Consider the following 23,083-nt stretch of genomic DNA (forward strand, 5'->3'; position numbering starts at 1 on the left):
TTTTTTTCTAAATAGATGAACCAAATCAACACCATTACCTGCTGCTTGTGATATGTCTCTTTGTCTCATGTTTTTATTTATTTATTTTTTTAGATTTGCCCAGCAATTCAACAAGCAATCAGTGAATTGGAGATGAATCTACAGGAAATACCCGGTAGTGGCTCAAAAAAATAATTTTTCTAATTAAAAAATAATTTTTCTCTTAATTAAATATTTTACATAAAGAAAGCACAATTATTCTTTCTTTCTTTCTTTCTTTCTTTCTTTCTTTCTTTCTTTCTTTCTTTCTTTCTGCATTGTGGAATTATTTCCATGAACTTTAGGGGAAATGTGCATATATTTTATAAAACAAAAACATAAAAATGTTTTTTTATTTTATTTTGAGATTCACCTTACTGTGGCTTATTTTGGGAGCATTATTTAACTTATGCTATTAAATGACATTAGTATGATTGTAAATGCAAAATCCTTGAAAAAACTTGTTACAGCACCCTTTACATTCCACTTCATTATATGCCTACAATAATCACGCTCAAATTAATTCTGTCTAGTCAACATACCTGTGGATCAGTATATATATCTAAGCATCCTTCTCACATCCTCCCCGGCTGTGACAAATCGAAGCTTTGAATTAGACATTAAGGTAAGGATTTTTAATTCAGTATTTATAATAATGATTATTGTTTTATCAGTCAAATTCAGAAAAAAAGTGTATTTTTCTGAATATATTTAGTATGTGAGTAAATTTTTTGATTTTATTAACTTTCCTTGGAATTTTTACTGTGACATGCCAGTGATTTTCAGTTGATGTTCCTGTGACAGGGTGAGTTTTACAGCAACAGTTCTCCATCTGAACCACCTTTCTTTGCAAGCACATTTGACATTCAGTATGCGGAAAACTACATGCTTTCACTGGCTGCATCAGAGTTCTTAGTAAATTCAGCAGCTTATGCATATCTAAGCTCTGAGGTTCTCCAAATCAACATTAAAGACAACATGGTGAGGAAATACAAATAAGCTCTTCTCATTCAGTCAATAAATAAATACATGAATACCAGAGTAAGTGAGTGGAGTGTCAAAAATTTCCCATCCATGCTCAGAGCATTTAATAATCATTTCGCTCCGGGTTCACCATTTCCCACTCCCGCTCTACTTCTCGCTCACTAATATCAGAAACACCGCTCTGCCTTTGCTCCGCGTCTAAAGTATTTCAGTATGTTTGAAATATCACACTTCTGTTCATAACATATATTAAAAAATAAAATAAATAAAATAACACGAGAGTTTCAAAGTGGCTTATTGGAACACTAGTGTGCAAACTTTTTTCCTACCACATGACAAGCTAATAATATGGTTGTCAGCATTAAAAGGTATAATAGCTGCTTTCGGTAACACTTTATAATAACGTCCAGTTATAAGTCATTTATAAGTGATTAGTTAATGATTAACTAATCATTTACAAAACATTCATAAGCGATTAATAAGTGATATGCTAACAATTTGTGTATGTTTTGTTAATTCATTTAAAAGTCATTTACAAGTAATTAGCTAATGATGAACTAATCATTTACAAAACATAACTATACATTCACAAATGATTAAGTAATATGCTAACGATTTATAAATCTGTCATAAATTATCTTTATAAATAGCATCATGAAATAATTAAACACATCCTTAATGGTTAATAGTTACTAGTTAATATATTATTAATCACTTATAAATCATTGAAATGTCAGCATTGTACTATTATCTCAATAAACATTATAAATCATTTACAAAGCTTTCTGCATCCCCTAATCTAAAGTGTAAACTACTCATCAGTTGTAAATGTTTTACAAACCTTCCAGGTTACAGGTTGTTTCTGAATATATATATATATTTACGCACACACGACTGGAAACCATAAAGTAGGGGAGCGCTCTTGGAGCGAGTAAAAACCACGATGCTCTGCCTTTTAAAAATTGCGCTTCTCGCTCCATTCACAATCACTCCGCTCCACTCCACTCCACGCTCCGCTCCCACTCCACTCTGATGAATACACACGCACGCATGCACACTCACTCACTCAAACTTAAACTCTTGATGAACCTACAAGGGATCACACCTTCTTATATGAAATCAAACATAATAGAAATTAAGGATATTAATTTAAAATATATTAAAATAAAGAGAGACTACTAATCAAGTCACTCATTCAGCTATCTCTTTTTATGTGTCAATCACAGATACCAAAGAATTTCCCAATCCATCTGAACACCAGCCAGTTTGGTGTTCTCATTCCTCAGGTCAGTATGCTGTATGGTTGGGATTTTGGAAGTAAAAACGTAACCTGTTTCACTGTTAAAAATCACTGTAAAAAAAAAAACAGCGAAATTTTGACGGTAACATGCTGTTTAACATGCCTTTAAAACAGTGCATTCTGGGTAATAGTTGTCATTTTTGAGAAAGTAGCCTGCTGCTATATATCGTGAATTAACAGCATTCAAAGTTGACACTCAGAGACTTTGTTTCAAATCACACCCTACACCCTCATTCACTATTTCCTACATGAGTTTACTAATATAGTCCACCTGACAGAGAGAATGAAAACTAATGAGTGAATTCAGACACTAATGAACACCTGCTGTTGACGAGCAGAATCACTGATGGAAAGAGAAACAAGACAAAAACAAGAACTACAACTGACTTTAGCCACAGCTTTAGATGAAATCAACTGAAGATTTAAATAACTCAAACAGCTTTACCAGCTTCACACATTACTAACCAGACTGACTTTATTTCTGTCAGACATCTACAAGAAGATCTTATTGAGAATGAACAGAGGTTTAGATGAAGTTGTATTGTTTCGTTTGACACCGACTTCAGAAACATTAAGTCTAATTATAGTGTTAAAGTGTATTATATTTTTTGATTTTCCCAGTGATTTACAGCATAACATTTATCAGTGTTGAGACAACCATAAAATAAGGATTTAAAAACAGTTTGGGTTTAAAATATTTTGAACTACTATGTTATTTGCACTCAAAGAGAGACATCAAGAATCAGCATATGAATCTCTGCAATGGTGACAAACAAAAGCTTCATGTTGCAATGCATGATGGTATCAGCACAGGACAAAACTCACCCTTTACTCCCAGAATGAATTGTGGCATGAATAAATTATGCTGCTGAATTGTCCACTTATTTTCTTGAATACTTACTATGTGCTTTTATTTTTTGCTTTTGTTTTTGTGTTGAGTTTTATTAGTGTTTTGTGATGCTTAGAGTTGATCTGTTTATTTTATTTTGTGGATAGTCACCATTGTTGTGATTCATATGCTGATTCTCGATGTATCTGTCTAAATTACAACAAAGCTTCTTTTTTTTTTTTAAATGGGTAATGTTTGTAGCAAATTAGCTCAAAGTGAGATGAACATAATTAATCATGACGGGTTGTTATCAATTATATTCATCTTCAGGAATTAACTGTAGCATTAATAGTACTATAGAATGATTTGTTCGTCCGCAGTACAGAGTTTTAAACATCTATTGACTGGAAAATGATTTCTCTGGCCACAAAAAAATATTTCCTTACTGATACATTGCTCACAGAACATGTAACAAAACCGGAACGTTAAAGTGACCTCGTTCTGCGAGCAGCAGACACAAACAACCAAGCATGAATACATATGGATGTTTATTAAACTACATTATAGGGGAACATGCAACATCTAACACATTTTATTATTACATTCATGAATAGCCTAATGTAAAATGCTGGTAAAAAAAGCTAAATGTTTACTTACATTTAAATACAGATAATTATTTCTAAAAGCTTTTTTAGTTTTTCTCACTTGATAAATCCTTTAAATTTAACGGTATTCTGAAAACTAATGAAAAACGGTAGGCTATAAGTAGCTAGATAAGCTAATCCTTTAAATTTTAAGGTATTCAGGACAGAGCAACATAAATATCAGAAAATATATGCATCTATACAATTAAAGGACAAAGTTTGAAATATGCCATTATAATTTCCGTTTTATTTTTTAATTGTATACAATTACAAAATAAAACGCAAATTATAATCGGGCCTGTTTTAGGCTTTTCCATTTTTTTATATTTTAGATGGTGTCATGGTGATGAAAAAAATGTTCTCGCCATCTCCTCATTGTACGTGCCTTTTAGAGAGAAATGCATCTTTACGGATTACATAATGAAAAGGTATTTGCATTCGATTTGAATTATTTAGTTTTAAAATGGTAATTTAAAGCTTTCTATAGATATATTTATCATATCTGTGAGTCAATTTCGCTGAGTTTCAGTTCATCATTGTGAAGCACTCCTGTTCAAGACCGGCAGAAAGTGCATCCTCTGTTTTCCTATTTAGGCTATTTTATCAAATCACAACGTTTTGTTGATATTGTGAATGCACACAAATAAAAGTAGACCCGTTAAAATTCAGAATGATGTATTACTCTTACCATAATGAGCAAAAATGATGGTGTAGGCCTATTTTAAGTTGTTTCTACTGTAAGAACAAAATACAAGCGATCATGCTGGCAACTCCATGTTCTGCAGAGCGCACGCTTCAGCTTACACTCTCCACACAAACTGTTGGATATGCATCTAACAGCGCACATTTATATAGGTTAAATAACATTGGGATATGCTTGAACTGTTTTATATCTAAAGATTTTATTTTAGGCAAGTCGTGATGATTTGATACGGCTAAATTAATCAAATACAGGCTATGATTAACTCACTGCTGCCACTGGCAGCTTGGTCCTTGCTTAAAAAAATGCATTTAACAAACAAAAAATGCTCCAATCATTTATCTAAATTAACTTTATGAAACCCCCCCCGAAACAATCACTTTTCCATTACATACAAAACTGAACTATTTCAATAACAGTAGCTAGTCTGTTTTGGGAGAAGGGGAAGACGGGCTCGGGTAATTCTGATAAGTGCGAACCCTCAGAAGAAATCCTGCAGGCGCCCCTGATAGCATTAAACTAGAATTTTTACAAGAGTTTTTTACCATTTTAAAGCACGACATGAAATACGGTAAGTCTGGTAAATCGTGAATTAAAGGTCATTAGAGCTCTAGCAGCCAGCCGCAACAGAGAAACTGCGATGACCGTAAGCAGTGTTTGTTCAAATCGCTCTTGCTGTTGCCTACTTTGATGACTCAGACAGTGCAGTGCGCACATGCTCCTCAAAATAATTATCTATTCCCGATCTAAATAATTAAAGTTGGTTAAGAAAACTGGGGGGGCACAAATTATTTCTGGGGTGGCAATCTCCATCATGGTAGTGAAAAAACAAACAAACAAACAAAAAACATCTAAACCTCTGTAACTCCCAATAAGATCTTCTGTAGACATCTGACAGAAATAAAGTCAGTCTGGTAATAAGTGAAGCTGGTGATGTTGTTTTAGGTGTTGTTTATTCTGATCTTGAGAGATTTAATGATGTCTTTTATTAGGGGCCAAGCACTGAAGGCACCTATTCTAACCATTGTCGTTCTTATTATCTTCTTCTTCCACTCTGGAAGTCTATGGCAGCCCGTAGAAATGCTCAACATTAACCATAGACAATTTGAAGTCTCTAAGTCAAACTCTCTAGCACCACCACTTGTCCAAAGTTTCACTATTGTTTATGTTAATAACTTTTGAACCTTAAGCCACAAAATTAAAATTCCTTTTTTTCCTCTGAATCCGTGGCTCAAGCTGAGTCAAATGAAATCCAAAATTCAAAAATCGCAAGGTTTAGTTTTTTCGCTATTTTCAATTGTTCGTAAAACCTACTTTTTCGACCTCGTCCTAGACGGTTCGTCCGATTTTCAAAGGTTTCTAACGTACTTGCGTGTTTTTGCAGCGTTGAGTAATGTATCAGACATATCCTCTCATTATAACAAAGTGTAGACAGAGTGTAAATAAGAGATTCACTTTGCAGTGTAGAGAGCAGAGTTGATTATAATGGAGTTTTGTGAGATTGCGATGAACTAAGGAGAGTGACAGCTTGCAAATTTGATATTGATTTAAAACTACAGTTCATTAAATAAGAAGTTAATATTAAGTGACATATCGTCTGACTACAACACTATTGCCTTATTTTAATTATTTATTTCGTTAATGAAAATAGTTTCAGACAAAGTCACAGCTGAGCCGCAGCACATCTCGATTCAAACACAGCGGTGTTTAGTTTATGAATTAACTGCGTTTTTAAATGAATCTAGTGAGTCAAAAATTCAATTGCCCATTCATGGTCAGATACCCAGTCAGATGCTTCGTTCCTGAATGAATCGGCCGTTCAAACGAATCAATTACATAAATGATTCAGTGATAAAATCACTTGCCGCCACCTACTGGTGGTTTTAATTAAATTTTTTAAGTATCTTTTCTGTTATTTAAATCATTTAATATTTCTATATTAAAAATTGTATATTTAAAACATTAACCTCAACCTGAATTTATGAATTTAATTGCACTCATGCAACCTCTGAGCCTCATTAAATGTCTAAAAATACACCTACAAGCCCTTTTTGTGTTCTTCTGTGCCACCTCTGTTGAACAAATTTATTTCTTAAATACTGATTTAATTTTATTGGTAACTTATTGTTATTCCACTTCTTATTCTGTTGTTTTAATTAAAAATGTTAAAAAGCTTATAAATATATTTTTGACAAAAGATGACAAAATATGACATACTTTTAATAAAGATAGAATAATGCCATTACAAAGGTAAAAACTAAATTCCCTGTAAATCACTTTAAGCAGTCAAATATCACCTCGTAATAGGAAGGTCAATTTTTTTATTATAATTTTTGATCATTGATTAGAAGGTGCTCCTAAATGTTTGACCGTACCGCACAAGCGCTCCTAAAAGAAAAAGTAAGCGTAAAGCCCTGTTAAAGATGTAAGATGAAGTGTAATTTAACAGTAATAAACTGTAATTAATTTATGGCAACACACTGTAGAAAAACAGTACCATGCTGGAAACCAGAGCTGCCAGTAGATTACCGTTAATTCAAAGAAAAATTAGCAATATACTGTAAAACGTAACAGTCAGATTTACCAAATGAAACAATTTCACTAAAATATTAGTGAATGTTTATAGAAAAAAGTTATGCAAAGTCATGAACTGACAAGTAGAGTAAATATTAATCTGAATTGTATTAATGTGTTTTTGCACAAGAGAGATCTGTTGGTTTAATTTAGTTTTGTGGGTTACCATTGTGCTGGAGAGCAGAGCCTGTGCTTCAGTCAATAACGATCCACAAACACTGATGTTCTGCTGCTTTATTTAAAGACAGTAACTGTGGAGTTGCTGATACAATGACAGTCTCTTTACTAAGCATTTTAGTACATAAATGTGTGCTGTTGCTAGTTAATGACAATCTACAAAGATTTGAGTAAAAGTTATGTTTTGGTTGCTTCAATACCTTAAGTTTTTGCGGTTTAATATTTAGAAATATTTCTTCTTATTTCTTCTCAAATGAAATAAGTTCACTTTACTAACACCATATAAACACTAGCTTTATTAAACTCGAATGGTTTAAACCAATCGTTTTCCAAAATGAAATGAGTTACCACATGGTATAATAACGGTAACATACTGTAAAAACGAAGAGCTGTCAATTAATGGTAGAGAGCTGTAAATTAACAGTACAATGCTGGCAACCACAGCTGCCAGTAGATTACTGTTATTTCACAGCACAATGTTTTACAGTGATACTTGCACGAGGCGTTTTAAAGCATTCATTGTTAGTTCAAGGTTACTGTTATATAAACTGTTATAATGTTCTACAGTAAATTTATGTAATTGTGTAATTACCTTGACAAACTATACATAATTTAAAATGTCTACACCCATTAGGACATGTGTCTCTCTCTGTCTATGTTTTATAATTCCTACAAGTTGTTATCCAGATGACTAATGTGCTTTCTTTACTAATTATTTGTTCAGCTGCGCACATTATATCCCAACATGGAGATGCAGATGCTCTTATATGCCAGTAAGACGCCTCTATTCTCCTTCAGTTCAGGGGCGATAGATGTTCATGTACCGGCTGCATCAAAGTTCTCAGTTGTTAAACCTGATGGAAAGCTGGTGCCTCTTTTCAGACTGGATATGGTGAGTTTTGTGTTCAGACACTCAAACTAATGTAAAACAAAAACAAACAAACAAAGGAACACTCACATTCTCAGAGTAAGTAGTAACAGTCACAACTGTAGTTGCTAATATTTGTGTAAACTGTACAAAAGCTAGTTGGCAACACCTGCTACAAGCTGTAAAGTAGAAGCTGCAAACAGTGTTATAAGACCATTTCAATCATGATGTAGCAATTTATAATGTAATAACTGCACATAATGTAATAAGCATTACATTATTATTGTAATAAAATGTTCATAATGTAATAATTTTCTCAAAACGTAATAAAATCTTGAGCTCATAATGTGATAATAATTTTTCAATGAAATACATTTCTTGTACAATAACCTATTACATTTTGTGAAAAGTATTTATTACATTATGAACACACAATGGCAGCTTATGATGTAATCACAGTTCATAAAGCAATACCAACACATAATTTAAAACAAAATTATAATGAACTTTCAATATATTTCACCACAAAATGTAGTAATAGTTTTATGTATAATAAGCTATTAAATTAAAATAAAATTTGGCTTATTAGGCTACATAGTGAACATTTATTTATTTTTATAAAAAGCTTACTAATTTTGTCATTATGATGTGCTTCGTAATTTTAGTTGCTTTGACCTAGAAACACATTTCAATTTTTATGCACCAAATTAAAAAAGAAAGTTTCCGCTGTCTAATTATGTAATTTTATGTCATTATATATATGTACACACACACACACACACACACACACACACACAGTTGAAGTCAGAAGTTTACATACACATTGTAGATTCTGCAAAATGTTAATTATTTTACCAAAATAAGAGGGATCATCCAACATGCATATTATTTTTCAGTACTGACCGGAATAAGCTATTTCACCACAAGAGAAAACTTTATATTGAATTTTATTTACAATTTATAAAAATTACCCCGTTCAAAATTTACATAAGCTTGATTCTTAATACTGTTTTGTTACCTGAATAATCCAACACAATATTAAGAATCAAGCGTATATCTATCTAAACTTTTGAATGGGGTCACACATATATGGGCGTTTCTTTAACTAGGGGCACTTTTAGCCTTGTGAAGTTGAATAAAAAAAAACTTGTTCAAAAGTCACGTAACTCATAAATTCATAAATTTAATAAATTTGTCTAGTTTTATTCTAAAAGCAACTCATGTAAACACAATCATAATACTGTCTTATTCAGAATAAGGTAAATATTTAGATTACTGATGTCCATGTAAACATAGTCAATGTTAATGGATTTAGTCTTGGCGGAATAGATCTGCTGAGCTGCTGCTGCAAGCACGGAAACTTGCTACTGCCAATGCATATGGCGATACAGTGCTGTTGGTATTTAAGACATACTGCTGCTGCACAAATAGCATACACAATAATCTGTGGAGCTGGGAAAGGTGGTGGGTTTCAGAGGAACTCTGAAAGCGTGCTGCAAATGCTCAAGTAAATGCTAACCAGTCATTTAAATGTAAAATATCAAGCTCATTGGCTGCGTATGCAACATGAACCAATCAGCTTGTGCCAAGTCGTTTAATGCTGTGCATATCATCAGTTACGTTAATACCGTCAGCCTGCGCCATCTAGAGTTTCATGACTGAACTATACATTTATTCACTTGATCAAGATGTGCTTTATGAAAAGTATCAGCAATTCAGCTTAAAATTGAATAACTTGTGTTCTTCTAACACTCCCCCTGCAGGATGCCAGTTTCAGTGGAACTGCTCTGATTGAGCATAAACACCTTACCGGAGCTTTTAAAATGAAAAAGTAAGTTACATTATATTAGCTAAATTCTAGATCTATTCTTTAGATCTATTGTTGCTTGCATTATCACAGGAGGTCATGCATTGCCCTGTGTATATATATATAATATATATATATATATATATATATATATATATATACATATAAAGAAGTGATGCCTTCACCACTTCTAAGAGGTCTGCTTCTAAACAGTTAAGGACACTTTTGAAAAAAGATGTGGGAAGTGTGTCAAGATAGCAGGTTGACAATTTAAGGTGCTGTACTATTTCTTTCAAAATTTTGCTATCAATTGCTTCAAAAACAGACATAGTCACTTTTTTTGAAATTGTGGTTGACAATCTGTGTGACCTCTGCATAACTTGAGGATGTTCCAATCTCCTTTTTGATATTATTGATCTTCTCAGAAAAGAAGGAAGCAAACTCATTGCATTTGCTGTCGGAGAGCATTTCACTAGGAATCTGTCTTGGGGTGATTGTCAGTCTCTCCACAGTAGGAAAAAGAGTGCGAGTATTGTTTAAGTTACTATTTATGAGGTTTGAGAAGAAGATCTGTCTAGCTGTGGCTAGTTCCACGTTGGAAGCATGAAGGCTGTCTTTATAGATGCTTTAGTGAATTTCAAATTTTGTCTTCTGACACATCCGCTCAGCTTTTCTGCATTGTCTTTTCATACCCTGAACTGCTGTTGATTTTCTCTAAGATGACTTTTGTCTGCCAGTCTTCTTGCTGACCCTTGCCGGAGCAATATCATCAATAACATTCTTAACTTTTGAGTTAAATGAATCCAGGAGAAGATCAACAGAGTCTGCAGAACTGCTTGGTGTTAAATATATAGCCTTCATAAATAGTGCACTAGTGTTCTCATTAATGCATCTCTTTCTGACAAGGATAGATCTAGATTCAGTGGTAACAGAGATCAATATATCAAAGAAAATACAGAATTTAGGTAAAGGGGTGCAGAGCCAGAGGTGGTTTTGTAGGCAAACTCAATGCCTTGAATTTTATACGAGCAGCTATTGGTAGCCAGTGCAAATTGATGAATAGAGATGTGATGTGCATTCTTTTCGGCTCATTAAAGATTAATCTTGCAGCGGCATTTTAGATTAATTGTAGAGGTTTGATGGAATTGGCTGGAAGACTTGCCAAGAGAGCACTGCAATAGTCTGGACAGAAAAAGAGCTTGAACAAGAAAGAAAGAAAGGGCCTGATCTTCCTAATATTGTATAAAGCAAATCTGCAGGACCGGGCAATTTTAGCAATATGGTCTGAGAAATTCAGCTTATCATGAATCACAACTCCAAGGTTTCTGGCTGTTTTTGAAGGACTTATGTTTGATGAGCCTAAATGGAAGGTGAAATTGTGATGAAGTGATGGGTTTGCTGAAACTACAAGCAGGTCTGTCTTAGCTAGGTTGAGTTGAAGGTTATGGTCCTTCATCCAGCAAGAAATGTCTGTCAGACATGCTGAGATGCGAGCAGTTATCGTCGGATCATCAGGATGGAATGAAAGGTAGAGTTGATTGTCATCAGCATAGCAGTGATATGAAAAGCCATGTTTCGGAATGACAGAACCTAGTGAGGCCATGTAGACAGAGAAGAGAAGCCCCGAGGCACCCCAGTGGCTAGATGTTGCGACTTGGATACCTCACTTCTCCAAGATACCTTGAAGGACCTATCTGAGAGGTAAGACTCAAACCACTGGAGTGTGGTTCCTGAGATGCCTTTCTCAATAGGGTTGACAGGAGGATCTGGTGGTTGACCATATCAAAAGCAGCGGACAGACCCAGCAAGATAAGTAATGAAGACTTGGAAGCCACTCTTGCAAGTCTTAGGGCTTCAACAACGGAGAGCAAGGCAGTTTCGGTCGAATGTTCACTTCTGAAGCCAGATTGGTTGCTATCCAGGAGGTTGTCCTGTGTGAGAAAGGCAGAGACTGGGTTGAACACAACTTGTTCGAGTGTTTTTGCAATGAAAGGTAAAAGGGAAACCTGTCTATAGTTCCCTGAAATAGTTGGGTTAACCCTCTGGGGTTGACAAACGCGTATACGTGTTTTGTGGCAGATTTTCCTGATAAGGCAGAAATGAGCTTGAATTACTCTGCAATATTTGATCGTACAGATAAGAGCCTTACACCATTCAAATCTGTAAGGGGTCTACTTTTATTTGTATGCATTCATAATAACAACTAAACTTTGTGCTTTTGAAGAATAAAGAAAACAAACAGGGTGCGCTCTCTGCCTTCATCTCAGCGAACTGCTTTTATAAACATGTCACTAAAATTAACTGTAACTCTGCGAATTCTGAACACACAGACATGGGAGTTATCGCTTGAAGTGTCTCCTTTCAAATGAAGTAAATCATATCGAAAACAAATATTCTGTGATGAAGTAATCCGTATGAAACCAACACGATGTTCAGTCTTTCCCATCTAACTCATTATTTCTAATGCGATCCAGCCCCCTATCGGCACGCGCCGTTCATATGTAAATAACCACGTGAGCCGCGCGCACATGGAGACGGCAAACATAAACAAAGAGTGAAGAGATCACCCATCCCGGCTACTGTTCGTTTCTGGAAGAAGACGCCCTGAGTAAAAGCTGGATTTCCCTCAAAAGAAGAACAATATTTCATCCAGTAGAGGAGATCAATCTGATGAGTAAGTAATGTTTCTTTTTTGCATTAGTTAACTGTTATTGTGACATAAACCTGAACACATTACTAGTTTGGTTGTTCCCAAACTACAACACGATGAATGCTACGCATCTAAGAATGTTTAGACCATGTTTATTATTAATACTCTGTTCACAAATAGATTTTAATAGCGTGCTAAATGATAACAATTAGTTCTCAGATATAAAATATCCTTTTTTATAGTACAAAGTACATCCTTTTATAGTACAAAGCATGAGCGAGCCTATGACTGCAGAATCATATCTTCTATACTATAAAATCATACATGATGTTCAGGATGGCTATATGACTACAAAATCATAGTTGGATTTTCCAACTATGATGTTTTCATGCTCTTTATAAAACAATAGAAGTAATCTGAGTGTACACTGTAACATGATGAATGCTATGAGTCTAAGTATGTTTAGAACATATTTATTATTAATAGCCTACTCTGTTCAAAAATAAATTTTAATAACGTACAAAACAATAATAATTAGTTTCTCAGATATGAAATGTCTTTTTTTGTTTACGATAATACAAAGCATGCATGAGTCTATGGCTACAAAACCTATATATATATATACATGCTCACAAATGTTTTTTTTTTTCTTTTTTTTTTTTGGTTGTTTGTATTTTATTGAATCAGATACCTGCACCACAGATGATGAATCCTGCTGACTTTCAGTCTCTTCAAACTGTTTTCCTCTGAGAGCGCTAGACCAGCATCGGATGTCCATTCTATGGTAAAACAAGATCCTTGACTACTGATTTTTTTTTTCTTTTCTTCTTGAATCCATGGAAAGTAGCAGAAACACTTAAATAACACACGTAAATATCAGTTCTGTCAGGACCACTATCGTCAAAATGATAGATACTCAGCATAAAGTTTGGTTTGGCGGTATGGTTCTGTTCTGGGCAAAACTCCCTGTCCATCCATGCAGCCTGTCATGAATGAGCAGGGAGAGCAGCAATAATAATAATAACCCCCCAAGGGCTAACAGAACAGAACAAAGCAGATATCATTGATGTACTCAATTATATTTAAGTGTAACATTATTCAAGAAGTCTGATTCAGCAAGTAAAATCAGAAAGCCAAGTCCTGACTGCGCGAAAGGAGGAGTTGGGGATGGAGGAGGGTAATTTGCTCCTGAGCAAGCGGGAAAAGCTGCCGATTCAAACTGAATAGAGCTTATATAGGAATGCCGCAATAGGTGTCGTATTCCTATAGGTAGATGTGATTGGCTGAAAATCAGCTGATGCAAGCTTGACTCACGTGACCTGCCAGAATTAACGCTGACGCTCGATTTCTGTCAGGACCACTATCGTCAAAATGATAGATACTCAGCATAAAGTTTGGTTTGGCGGTATGGTTCTGTTCTGGGCAAAACTCCCTGTCCATCCATGCAGCCTGTCATGAATGAGCAGGGAGAGCAGCAATAATAATAATAATAATAACCCCCCCAACACAAACGAAAGGCCAGAACCCCCCAACACACGATAGGCCAGAACCACCCAAACCACAACTGATGGTATTCTGAAAGAAGCATAGCCTTCTTAAAATAGCAGAGACTGGGGCAGCAGCCCCTTAAAGGAGAAGGCAGTGAAGGGGTGCTCTTCTTTATAAGCAGAAGAGCAGCAAGCCCCTTTAATGTAATACCTGAAAAAGATGCAGAAAACGCACTAAAATTGGCAGCCTAATCTGCAGCAAACACAGCGTACTGCAGCCATATGAGCAAACATGAATGGTTCAAGAGATTGCCGGTTCTACCTGGCCTAAAAGATTCAGCATCCATTTAAAAACTCTATAAAACAGCATATAACAACTCAAATCAACTCATCAGTTTACAAGTGTGTCGTCTCCCGCTGACATTGTGCTCGTTGTGTTACGTGTCCTCAATCTTGACAACCCACATGAGCGAAGACAAAAAACCTTACCAATACACTCGCTAGCTTGCAGCAAGCATGTTGCTTGCTTAAATCACAGCATGTTGCAGTAGTCAAGAAACTTAAGGAAATAGCAGTCCCAATATTAGATGAGCCATAAGCAACAAGCATATTTCGAGAACAATCAGATGGTCTAAACAACAGCAAAACATTAGCTTCTTGCTGTTGCAAATTTAACGAATACCAGCACTTGCAGTAACACCAATAGTTTAAAGCAGCAAGCAGGTCTAGCAACAAACATGATACTGAGCACTAGATAAGCCCTAAAAAGCAAGCGAAATCCCTATACCCTAACAGCTTTAAAGCAAATACCTTCTGAAATAGCATAGACTGGGGCAGCACGCCCTTTAAGAAGAAGAGAAGCAGCGAAGGGGTGCTCTTCTTTAATAAGCAGCTGAGAAGAGCAGCATGCCCCTTTATTGCAGTACAGCATATGGTCAATAGCCGAAGTTTAGGCAACACCATGTAGCCCTTATCCAGATAACCGTTAGCATTAATAACCTTTGGTAGCAAAATCTACATACTGCCCATTAGTATCAAGCATGTTACAGGTACACTAATTAAAGCAACAGCATATCACTAACTTAAAATACAGCGTTTTGAAAATAATGGTAGGATAACTTTAATGAAACACAATTCCCAATACTAGATGAGCCTTAAGCAGCAAGCTTGTTTCATATCAGATAGCCTTAAACAGATTAAAAATAAGCCTGGCTGTGGTAAATTTAACTGGGTAATGTTACCAGTGTGTCAAGATACACCAATGAGCCTAAAGCAACAGCATATAGCAAACAAACATGTTACTGAACAACTGCCTTAAACAACGAGCAATATTTGATAGCATAATTGCCAACATAGCATAAGGCAATGAGAATGAAAAAGAACTTCGCTTAGCTTTGTGAAGACATTCAGAGTGAGATGAATAAAGGGTTAAAAGTTCAGTTGTTACGTATGCTTTAACCCTCCGTGATATCTTTGCTTTTTCCAGCAGGGAAAGCAGATCTCTTGTAAAAGTGTTGTTGATGCAGTCACATTAGCACAACTTCAGCGAATTGCGGGCATTGCAGTCTATATCAATGATATATCGTTGTGAGAAGCAGTGCTTGCTCAGGTCACTTCCGAGTCTATCAGCTTATATCAATCACGGCGAATTCGCGTTCAAGTTCACAAACTTGAATCTGGTGAGAACTCTGTGAGAAATGAACCCATGAAAATTCCTGATTGAAGATTTCCCATAGAGATAGAATTTGCGGTCTAATTTGCTCCTGAGCAAGCGGGAAAAGCTGCCGATTCAAACTGAATAGAGCTTATATAGGAATGCCGCAATAGGTGTCGTATTCCTATATGTAGATGTGATCGGCTGAAAATCAGCTGATGCAAGCTTGACTCACGTGACCTGCCAGAATTAACGCTAACGCTCGATGTATGATTTACTTGTTGAACAGAATCTGTTGCAGGAATGACTCAAAGTCTGTTCACATCTCTGTGGTTAGATCAGTGTGCACAATAATGTGTCTTTTGATCTTTATTATGTATGTTTTGATTATACTGTGTTGTAAATAATATACAAATAATTGAAAACATTTTTTTTTCCAATCTCCTCATATTCTCTCTTACCTGCCTCAAAGTCACAGTCACACTGATGGGCCATTGTGGGGCCATTAGGGGAGGGCCCTTTGTCTCTCAGGTGAAAATCACTTAATATTCAAGGCATTGCCACTCTCTCGCATATAGGCTTTCGATCACAAAACATTTATGGATTTAAAAATTTAAATCAATATATTGTTTTCTGTGCGCAAATAAACAATATGATTTTCACATAATTTTGAAGTAAAAATTCTAGGCTACAAGATCCAGTTCTCAAAAGTCTTGTGAACAATTGTTCTGTATGTGTTTTATGGCCTTATTTCAGTGACTTCAAAATTGTAGTTTTTCACTAACCACACATAAACATTGCTTTCTCAAAAACACAATCATGTACATAAATGCTGCTAACATATTATAGTAGCCCAGTTTGTGCTGTTTATAGTGTTATTAGACTTTAGCCATTTATATTTGTATAAGCAACTGAAAAAAGCACAAATGTCAGGGCATGTCGAAACTTCTCCAGGTCCCCAAAATACCCTCAGACCCCAGGGGGTTAATGTTCTTGAGCCCACCATAAGGAGAACACTGAGCAACCATGGTGTGCATGGCAGAGTTGCAAGAAGAAAGCCACTGTTCTCCAAAAAGAAAATTGCTTGCTAAAAATCATGTGGACAAGCCAGAGGACTATTGAAGAAAGGTTTAATGGATGGATGAAACAAAAATATAACTTATTGGTTTAAATGAGAAGCTATTACGTTCAAAGAAAAGAGCACACTGCATTCCAGCTTAAGAATCGTATACCATCTGTGAAACATGGTGGTGGTAGATCATGGCTTGGGCCTGTTTTGCTGCATCTTGGCCAGGACAGCCTGCCATCATTGATGGAACAATGAATTCTGAATTATACCAGCAAATTCTAAAGGAAAACGTCAGGACATCTGTTTAAGAACAGAATCTCAAGAGAGCGTGGGTCATGCAGCAAGACAACAACCCCAAGCACACAAGTCATTCTACCAAAGAATGGTTAAACCCCCTGGGGCCTGAGGGTGTTTTGGGGGCCTGGAGAAGTTTTTACATGCCCTGACATTTGTGCTTTTTTCAGTTGCTTCTAAAAATGTAAATGGCTAAAGTCTAATAACACTGTAAACAGCAAAAACTGGGCTACAGTAATATGTTAGCAGCAGTTATGTACATAATTGTGTTTTTGAGAAAGCAACGCTTATGCGTGGTTAGTGAAAAATTTAATTTTTGAAGTCACTGAAATAAGACCATAAAACATTTGTTTACAAGACTTTTAGAACCGGATCTTGTAGCCTAGAGTTTTTGCTTAAAAATTGTGTGAAAATCAGCTTGTTTAATTGCTCACAGAAAACAATATATTAATTTACATTTTTAAAGACATGTTTTGTGATCGAAAGCCTATATGCGAGGGAATGGCAATGCTCTTGAATATTAAGTGATTTTCACCTGAGAGACAAAGGGCCCTCCCGTAATGGCCCATCGGTGTGAATGTCACTTTGAGGCAGGTAAGAGAGAATGTGAGGAGATTGAAAAAAAAATGTTTTTTATTTTTATTTTTATTATTTGTATTTTATTTACAACGCAGTATAATCAAATCATACACAATGAAGGTCATAGTGGTAACCACAGAGATGTGAACAGACTTTGAGTCATTCCTGCAACAGATTCTGTTCAACAAGTGAAACAAAAAAGTCATACCTGATATTTACGTGTTATTTAAGTGTTTCTGCTTCTTTCCATGGATTCATGAAGAAAAAAACAATCAGTAGTCAAGGAGCTTGTATTACCATAGAATATCAGTGTAGTTGAACATCTGATGTTGGTACAGTGCTCTCAGAGGAAAACAGTTGGAAGAGACGGAAAGTCAGCAGGATTCATCATCTGTGGTGCAGGTATCCGATTCAATAAAATATAAACAACCAAAAAAAAACAATTTGTGAGCATGTTAATATCAGGAGCATTTGTGTATATATATATATATATATATATATATATATATATATATATATATATATATATATATATATATATAGGATTTATAGCCATAGACTCACGCATGCTTTGTACCATGTAAAAAGAGACATTTTATTTCTGAGATACTAATTATTGTTTAGTACATTATTAAAATCTATTTGTGAACAGAGTTTTAATAATAAACACGGTGTAAACATTCGTAGATGCGTAGCATTCATCATGTTGTCGTTTGAGAAAAACACAAATAGTAATGTGTTTAAGTTTATGTCACAATAACAAAGGAATTACCATCCATATTACAACATTCTTGTTTCGTTGGACTAAAAGTGCTCTATGGGATGTTGTTCTGTGGACCCTTGTCTTTCTAACTAAACCAGGATTTCAGCAGTGTGTGACTCGTTGTTAAGATGAATCTGGTATGTACTGCATTTTTATTATGCATGTTTTGATGTGTACTGCTTACACAAATTTTGCAAATACATTCCTTATAAGTTTTCAATCGAAAAACAGCGATCTATCATCAAAGCGTGAGGCTTAGACCATCAAAATGATATATAGTTTGTCAAGATTAACTTTGTCCCGTTTCATTTATTCTATTCGTAAACAATGACATGTGCAAACAAAGAGCGTTCAGTGCGCCTGCGTCCTGGCGTGGGTTAACAGGTTTTAACTAATGCAAAAAAGAAACATGACTTACTCGTCAGATTGATCTTCTCTTCTGGATGAAATATGGTTCTTTTGGGGGCAAATCCAGCCTTTACTCAGGGCGTCTTCTTCCAGAAACGAACAGTAGCCACGATGGGTGATCTCTTCACTCTTTGTTTATGTTTGCCGTATCCATGTGTGCGTGGCTAACTTGGTTATTTACATATGAACGGCGCGTGCCGATAGGGGGCTGGATCGCATTAGAAATGAGTTAGTTGGGAAAGACTGAACATCGTGTTGGTTTCATACGGATTACTTCATCACAAAATATTTGTTTTCGATATGACAATGTAAAAGGAGACACTTCAAGCTTTCAATAGAGATAACTCTCATATCTCTGTGTTGAGTATTTGCTGAGATGCAGTTCATTTTAGGGACGCGTTTCTAAATGCAGTTCGCGGAGACGGAGAAGACAGAGAGCACACCCTGTTTGATTTCTTTATTTTATAAAATTACAAAGTTGTGCTGTTATTATGAGTGTATACAAATAAAAGTAGATGCTTTATGGATTCGATTGATGTATTACTCTTATCTGTACAATTAAAACACGCAGAGTAATTTAAGTTCCTTTTAGGGGCTTTCAAAAAAATGCACCAAAACGCGCCAACACGTTTCTTGACCCCAGAGGGTTAAGATTAGCCCTACTTTATTACTTTACTTTATTTAATTACTTTAAAGCAAATAAGTCTCTCTCTCTTTCCCTGTTGCATGCTGGGAGTGTGAGGTGGAGCTGAGCGTGTGTTTGAGAGCATTGAGTGATTGCACTATTCTTTTTTTTATCCTTTTTTTTTTTTTTTTTACATATATAGATTTGTTCCCCTTGCGAAATATAGTGTAGACAGTGTAGTGAGAGAGGTTTGGGTTTTTTTTCTCTCCCGTACGCGCGATTTAAAGTCGCTGGTTTGGCGTCTGACCAAGTGCAAAGAGCACCTATATTCTGTCGCTCAGTAATGGGTGCAGGTGTGTACCCGACCCTGGGGTGAAAGTGGAGGAAATGCTCCTGATCATTGGAGAAAAAGTTGGTTTTGAGAACATCGTTTCCGCCTCGCGGATGAACAAGGCTGTGGTTGTGTTTTTAAAATCCGAGCCGCTGGTTAATGAGTTGATTGTGAGCGGAATATGGGTGAAAGAAATGTTTGTTCCGGTAACCCCACTATCTACTCCAGCAACGAATGTTAACATCTCTAATGTCCCACCTTTTGTAAGTAATGAGGCCACCCTAAAAGAACTACAGAGATTTGGTAAGATCGCAAGCCCCGTAAAAACGATTCCCCTTGGATGTAAAAACATGTTCTGTCTTTTAGACGGCAGATGTACTGTACATGTTTTTGAATTCCCCGGAATGTAGCCTACATTGGAAGTTTCTTTTCGTGTTACTCATGGAGAGAGCTTCCTTATGCCAGTACTGACAGCATGAGATGTTTCGAATGCGGAGATTTGCCATAAGCATAAGCCCTACACATGCCAACATAAAAATTAACAACGTGCGTCCACATCTCGAGCTGAAACGAATAATACAGAAGCACCGAGATCTCAAGAGCGGGTTAAAGGAGTCACAGATGAAGTGAGATGGCAGCAGGAGGTGAGTGAGCTTAATGTTAATATTGGCGATGTGCAAAAACCTAACTGCAGTACTGCTGTTGACAAAGCTGTGAGTGTATGTGATGATGTTGATAGTGATATTGAAGATGTGTGTGAGGGTATTGTTGCAGGAGAGGCAGGTGCTTCAGAAGGAAATATGGTTGATGAAATAGAGGATTTGTCACAGTGTACTGATGATGGTTTAAGAGATGATGATGAGCAATGGTCTGATGCTGCAAAAATGGTTGATAAGGATTTATACACTCTAGATCAAATAAATTCCTTTCTTGATGAAACTAAAGGAAAAGCTGGTGTTAAGATAAGGTATTTTTTTCCCGATATTGAAAAGTTTGTTTCCTCTGTCATGGTGGTTAGGAGAACAAGTAACTACGTCTCAACAGAAACGATTCCATCTTAAGAAGCACTTAACTGCTATAAGATCAGATAAAAAGTCTGGTAAAGCAAGGGAAAAATCTAAATAATTATGATGTATAAGAACTCCTTTTTCTTTTTTATGTTTTCCTCTTTCTATCTCTCTTCTTGATGGAAACCTTGAGGGTGGGATCCTTAAACACAAATGGATTGAGGGATGAGAAAAAGAGAAACTTATTGCTAGAATTCAGAAGAGTAAAGTATCTAAGTATTATTTTTTTTCAAGAGACCCATAGCAATTTTAGTAATGAAGTTGATTCGGGCTTGTGGTGGGAAGGGGAGAGAGTGCTTAGTCATGGGACTAATCCAGTGCTTTTCTCTCCTGCTCTTAAAGTTAAAATTCTGAGGAAAACTGAAATAGAGCCAGGAAGACTGGTAGCTGTTAGAGCTGAAATGAGTAAGCTCTCTTTCTTATTTGTCAATATTTACGCTCACAATAGTGGAGCAGATAGATTACAACTTTTTGTTAAACTAGAGCAATTTTTAAAGCAGCAGCAGGATGGGGACTTTATTATATTGGGTGGTGATTGGAACTGCACTTTAGATTTCACACGTGATAGGAATGATGAAGAACCTCACATGCAGTCAGTTTCTCGTCTGGCTAGTGTTATGAAAAATCTAGGGGTTTCAGATGTGTGGAGAGAACATAATCCTTTAACAAAGCAGTATACTTGGGTGAAAATTAATAATGGTAGAGTTTTTGGTGCACGGTTAGACAGGATTTGTGTATCACATAATGTAAAAAATAGGTTGCCTACAGGTATAATTCCTACATCTTTGTCCGATCATAAATTTATCAATTTATTGGAGTGTACATTGGTGAACAGGATTCATAAGAGCTGCTACTGGCATTTTAATAATAAGCTACTGGAAGATAAACATTTCTGTGAGAACTTTAAATGCTTCTGGGAAACTTGGAAGAATGAAAAATGCCTGTATGAAAGTGCTATTCAATGGTGGGAAATTGGAAAAGTACATATAAGAACATTCTGTCAGCAATATGCAACCCATTCTTCATCTGTTCTAAAAAAGACATTAGAGTTACTGGAAAAAGAAATAAATGGCATTGAGAAGAGTATGACTGTCAATGATGCTGTAAACCTACAAGAGCTGTGGACTGAGAAAAAGAACCAGCTGAGTTTTATTTTAAATAAAAAAGTTAAAGGGGCTCTTGTAAGGAGTCGTTTTTTTAACATTAAAAGACATGGATGGTCCGACATCTTTTTTTTTTTTTAACTGGAGCATAAATCAGGACAAGAAAAACTGATGTACGTTTTGAAGGACAATGATGGTCAAGATACTTCAGATCCTGTGGTGATGCGTAGGCTCGCTGTGGATTTTTATTATAATTTATTTTCTGCTGAAGCCATTGATGAGCAAAGTAGAATTGAACTGCTACAGGATATTCCTTCTTTAACTGAAGGGAATAAAAAACGTTTGGAGGTTGATCTTAATTTTGAAGAGGTTACTGCTGCTGTAAAGGGTCTCTCTTCAGGAACAGCACCAGGGATAGATCTTCTGATTTAAAAAACTAAAAATGTTGGACTATAATAGGACCTGATTATTTTGAAGTGCTCAAAGAATGCATCAGTAAGGGTGTTCTCTCTGTGAGTTGTCAATGGGCTATCTTAACTCGATTTAACCCTGTTTAAAAAACTGGAGGTCGGTAGCAATTTTGTGTTCTGAGTATAACATTTTATCTAAATGTTTGTCAAATAGACTAAACAAAGTGTTACATTCTATCATCCATAAAGATAAATCATACTGTGTACAAAGGAAGTTCTGTTTTAGATAATTTACATTTAGTGAGGGATATTTATGATTTTGCTTTTATCAATAATATTAACCTTGGTTTTTTGTCATTGGACCAAGAAAAGGCTTTTAACCGAGACAATTTTCTTTTTGAAACCTTAAAAACTTTTGGTTTTGGAGACAATTTTATTTCTATGATCAAGCTTCTCTATAATGAGGCCACATGTATAATAAAAATGTTGGTGGTCTCAGTGTTCCTGTTAAAATCCATAGAGGGATTAGGCAAGGTTGCCCTCTTTCAGGTCAACTCTACAGCATAGTGATTGAGCCTCTGTTATGTAAACTAAAAAACCAGTTAACAGGTTAACAGGCAACTGCGCTAAACACTAATGAGACAAGTAAATACACTTACGAGCTGATTTTAACTTCCGCTGATAGACTGCTTCTCTTAAAGACTATTTCATTACACTGCCTTCTGCTGGAGCTTCAACCCAC

General features: G+C 35.7%; 1 protein-coding gene across 1 annotated transcript in view; it reads left to right on the forward strand.

The window, feature by feature from the left end:
- bpifcl (BPI fold containing family C, like) overlaps window positions 1-23,083 on the forward strand; it is a 73,628-nt gene that overhangs the window by 39,716 nt on the left and 10,829 nt on the right. Inside the window, exons 7-12 of the mRNA XM_079426530.1 lie at window positions 94-154; window positions 552-643; window positions 823-999; window positions 2,229-2,288; window positions 7,951-8,118; window positions 9,858-9,925. Of these exons, the coding sequence (XP_079282656.1) occupies window positions 94-154; window positions 552-643; window positions 823-999; window positions 2,229-2,288; window positions 7,951-8,118; window positions 9,858-9,925 (626 nt within the window). The remainder of the gene's footprint in view (window positions 1-93; window positions 155-551; window positions 644-822; window positions 1,000-2,228; window positions 2,289-7,950; window positions 8,119-9,857; window positions 9,926-23,083) is intronic.

The sequence above is a fragment of the Barbus barbus genome (assembly GCF_936440315.1).
Source record: "Barbus barbus genome assembly, chromosome: 10".
In the NCBI taxonomy this organism is placed as follows: Eukaryota; Metazoa; Chordata; class Actinopteri; order Cypriniformes; family Cyprinidae; genus Barbus; species Barbus barbus.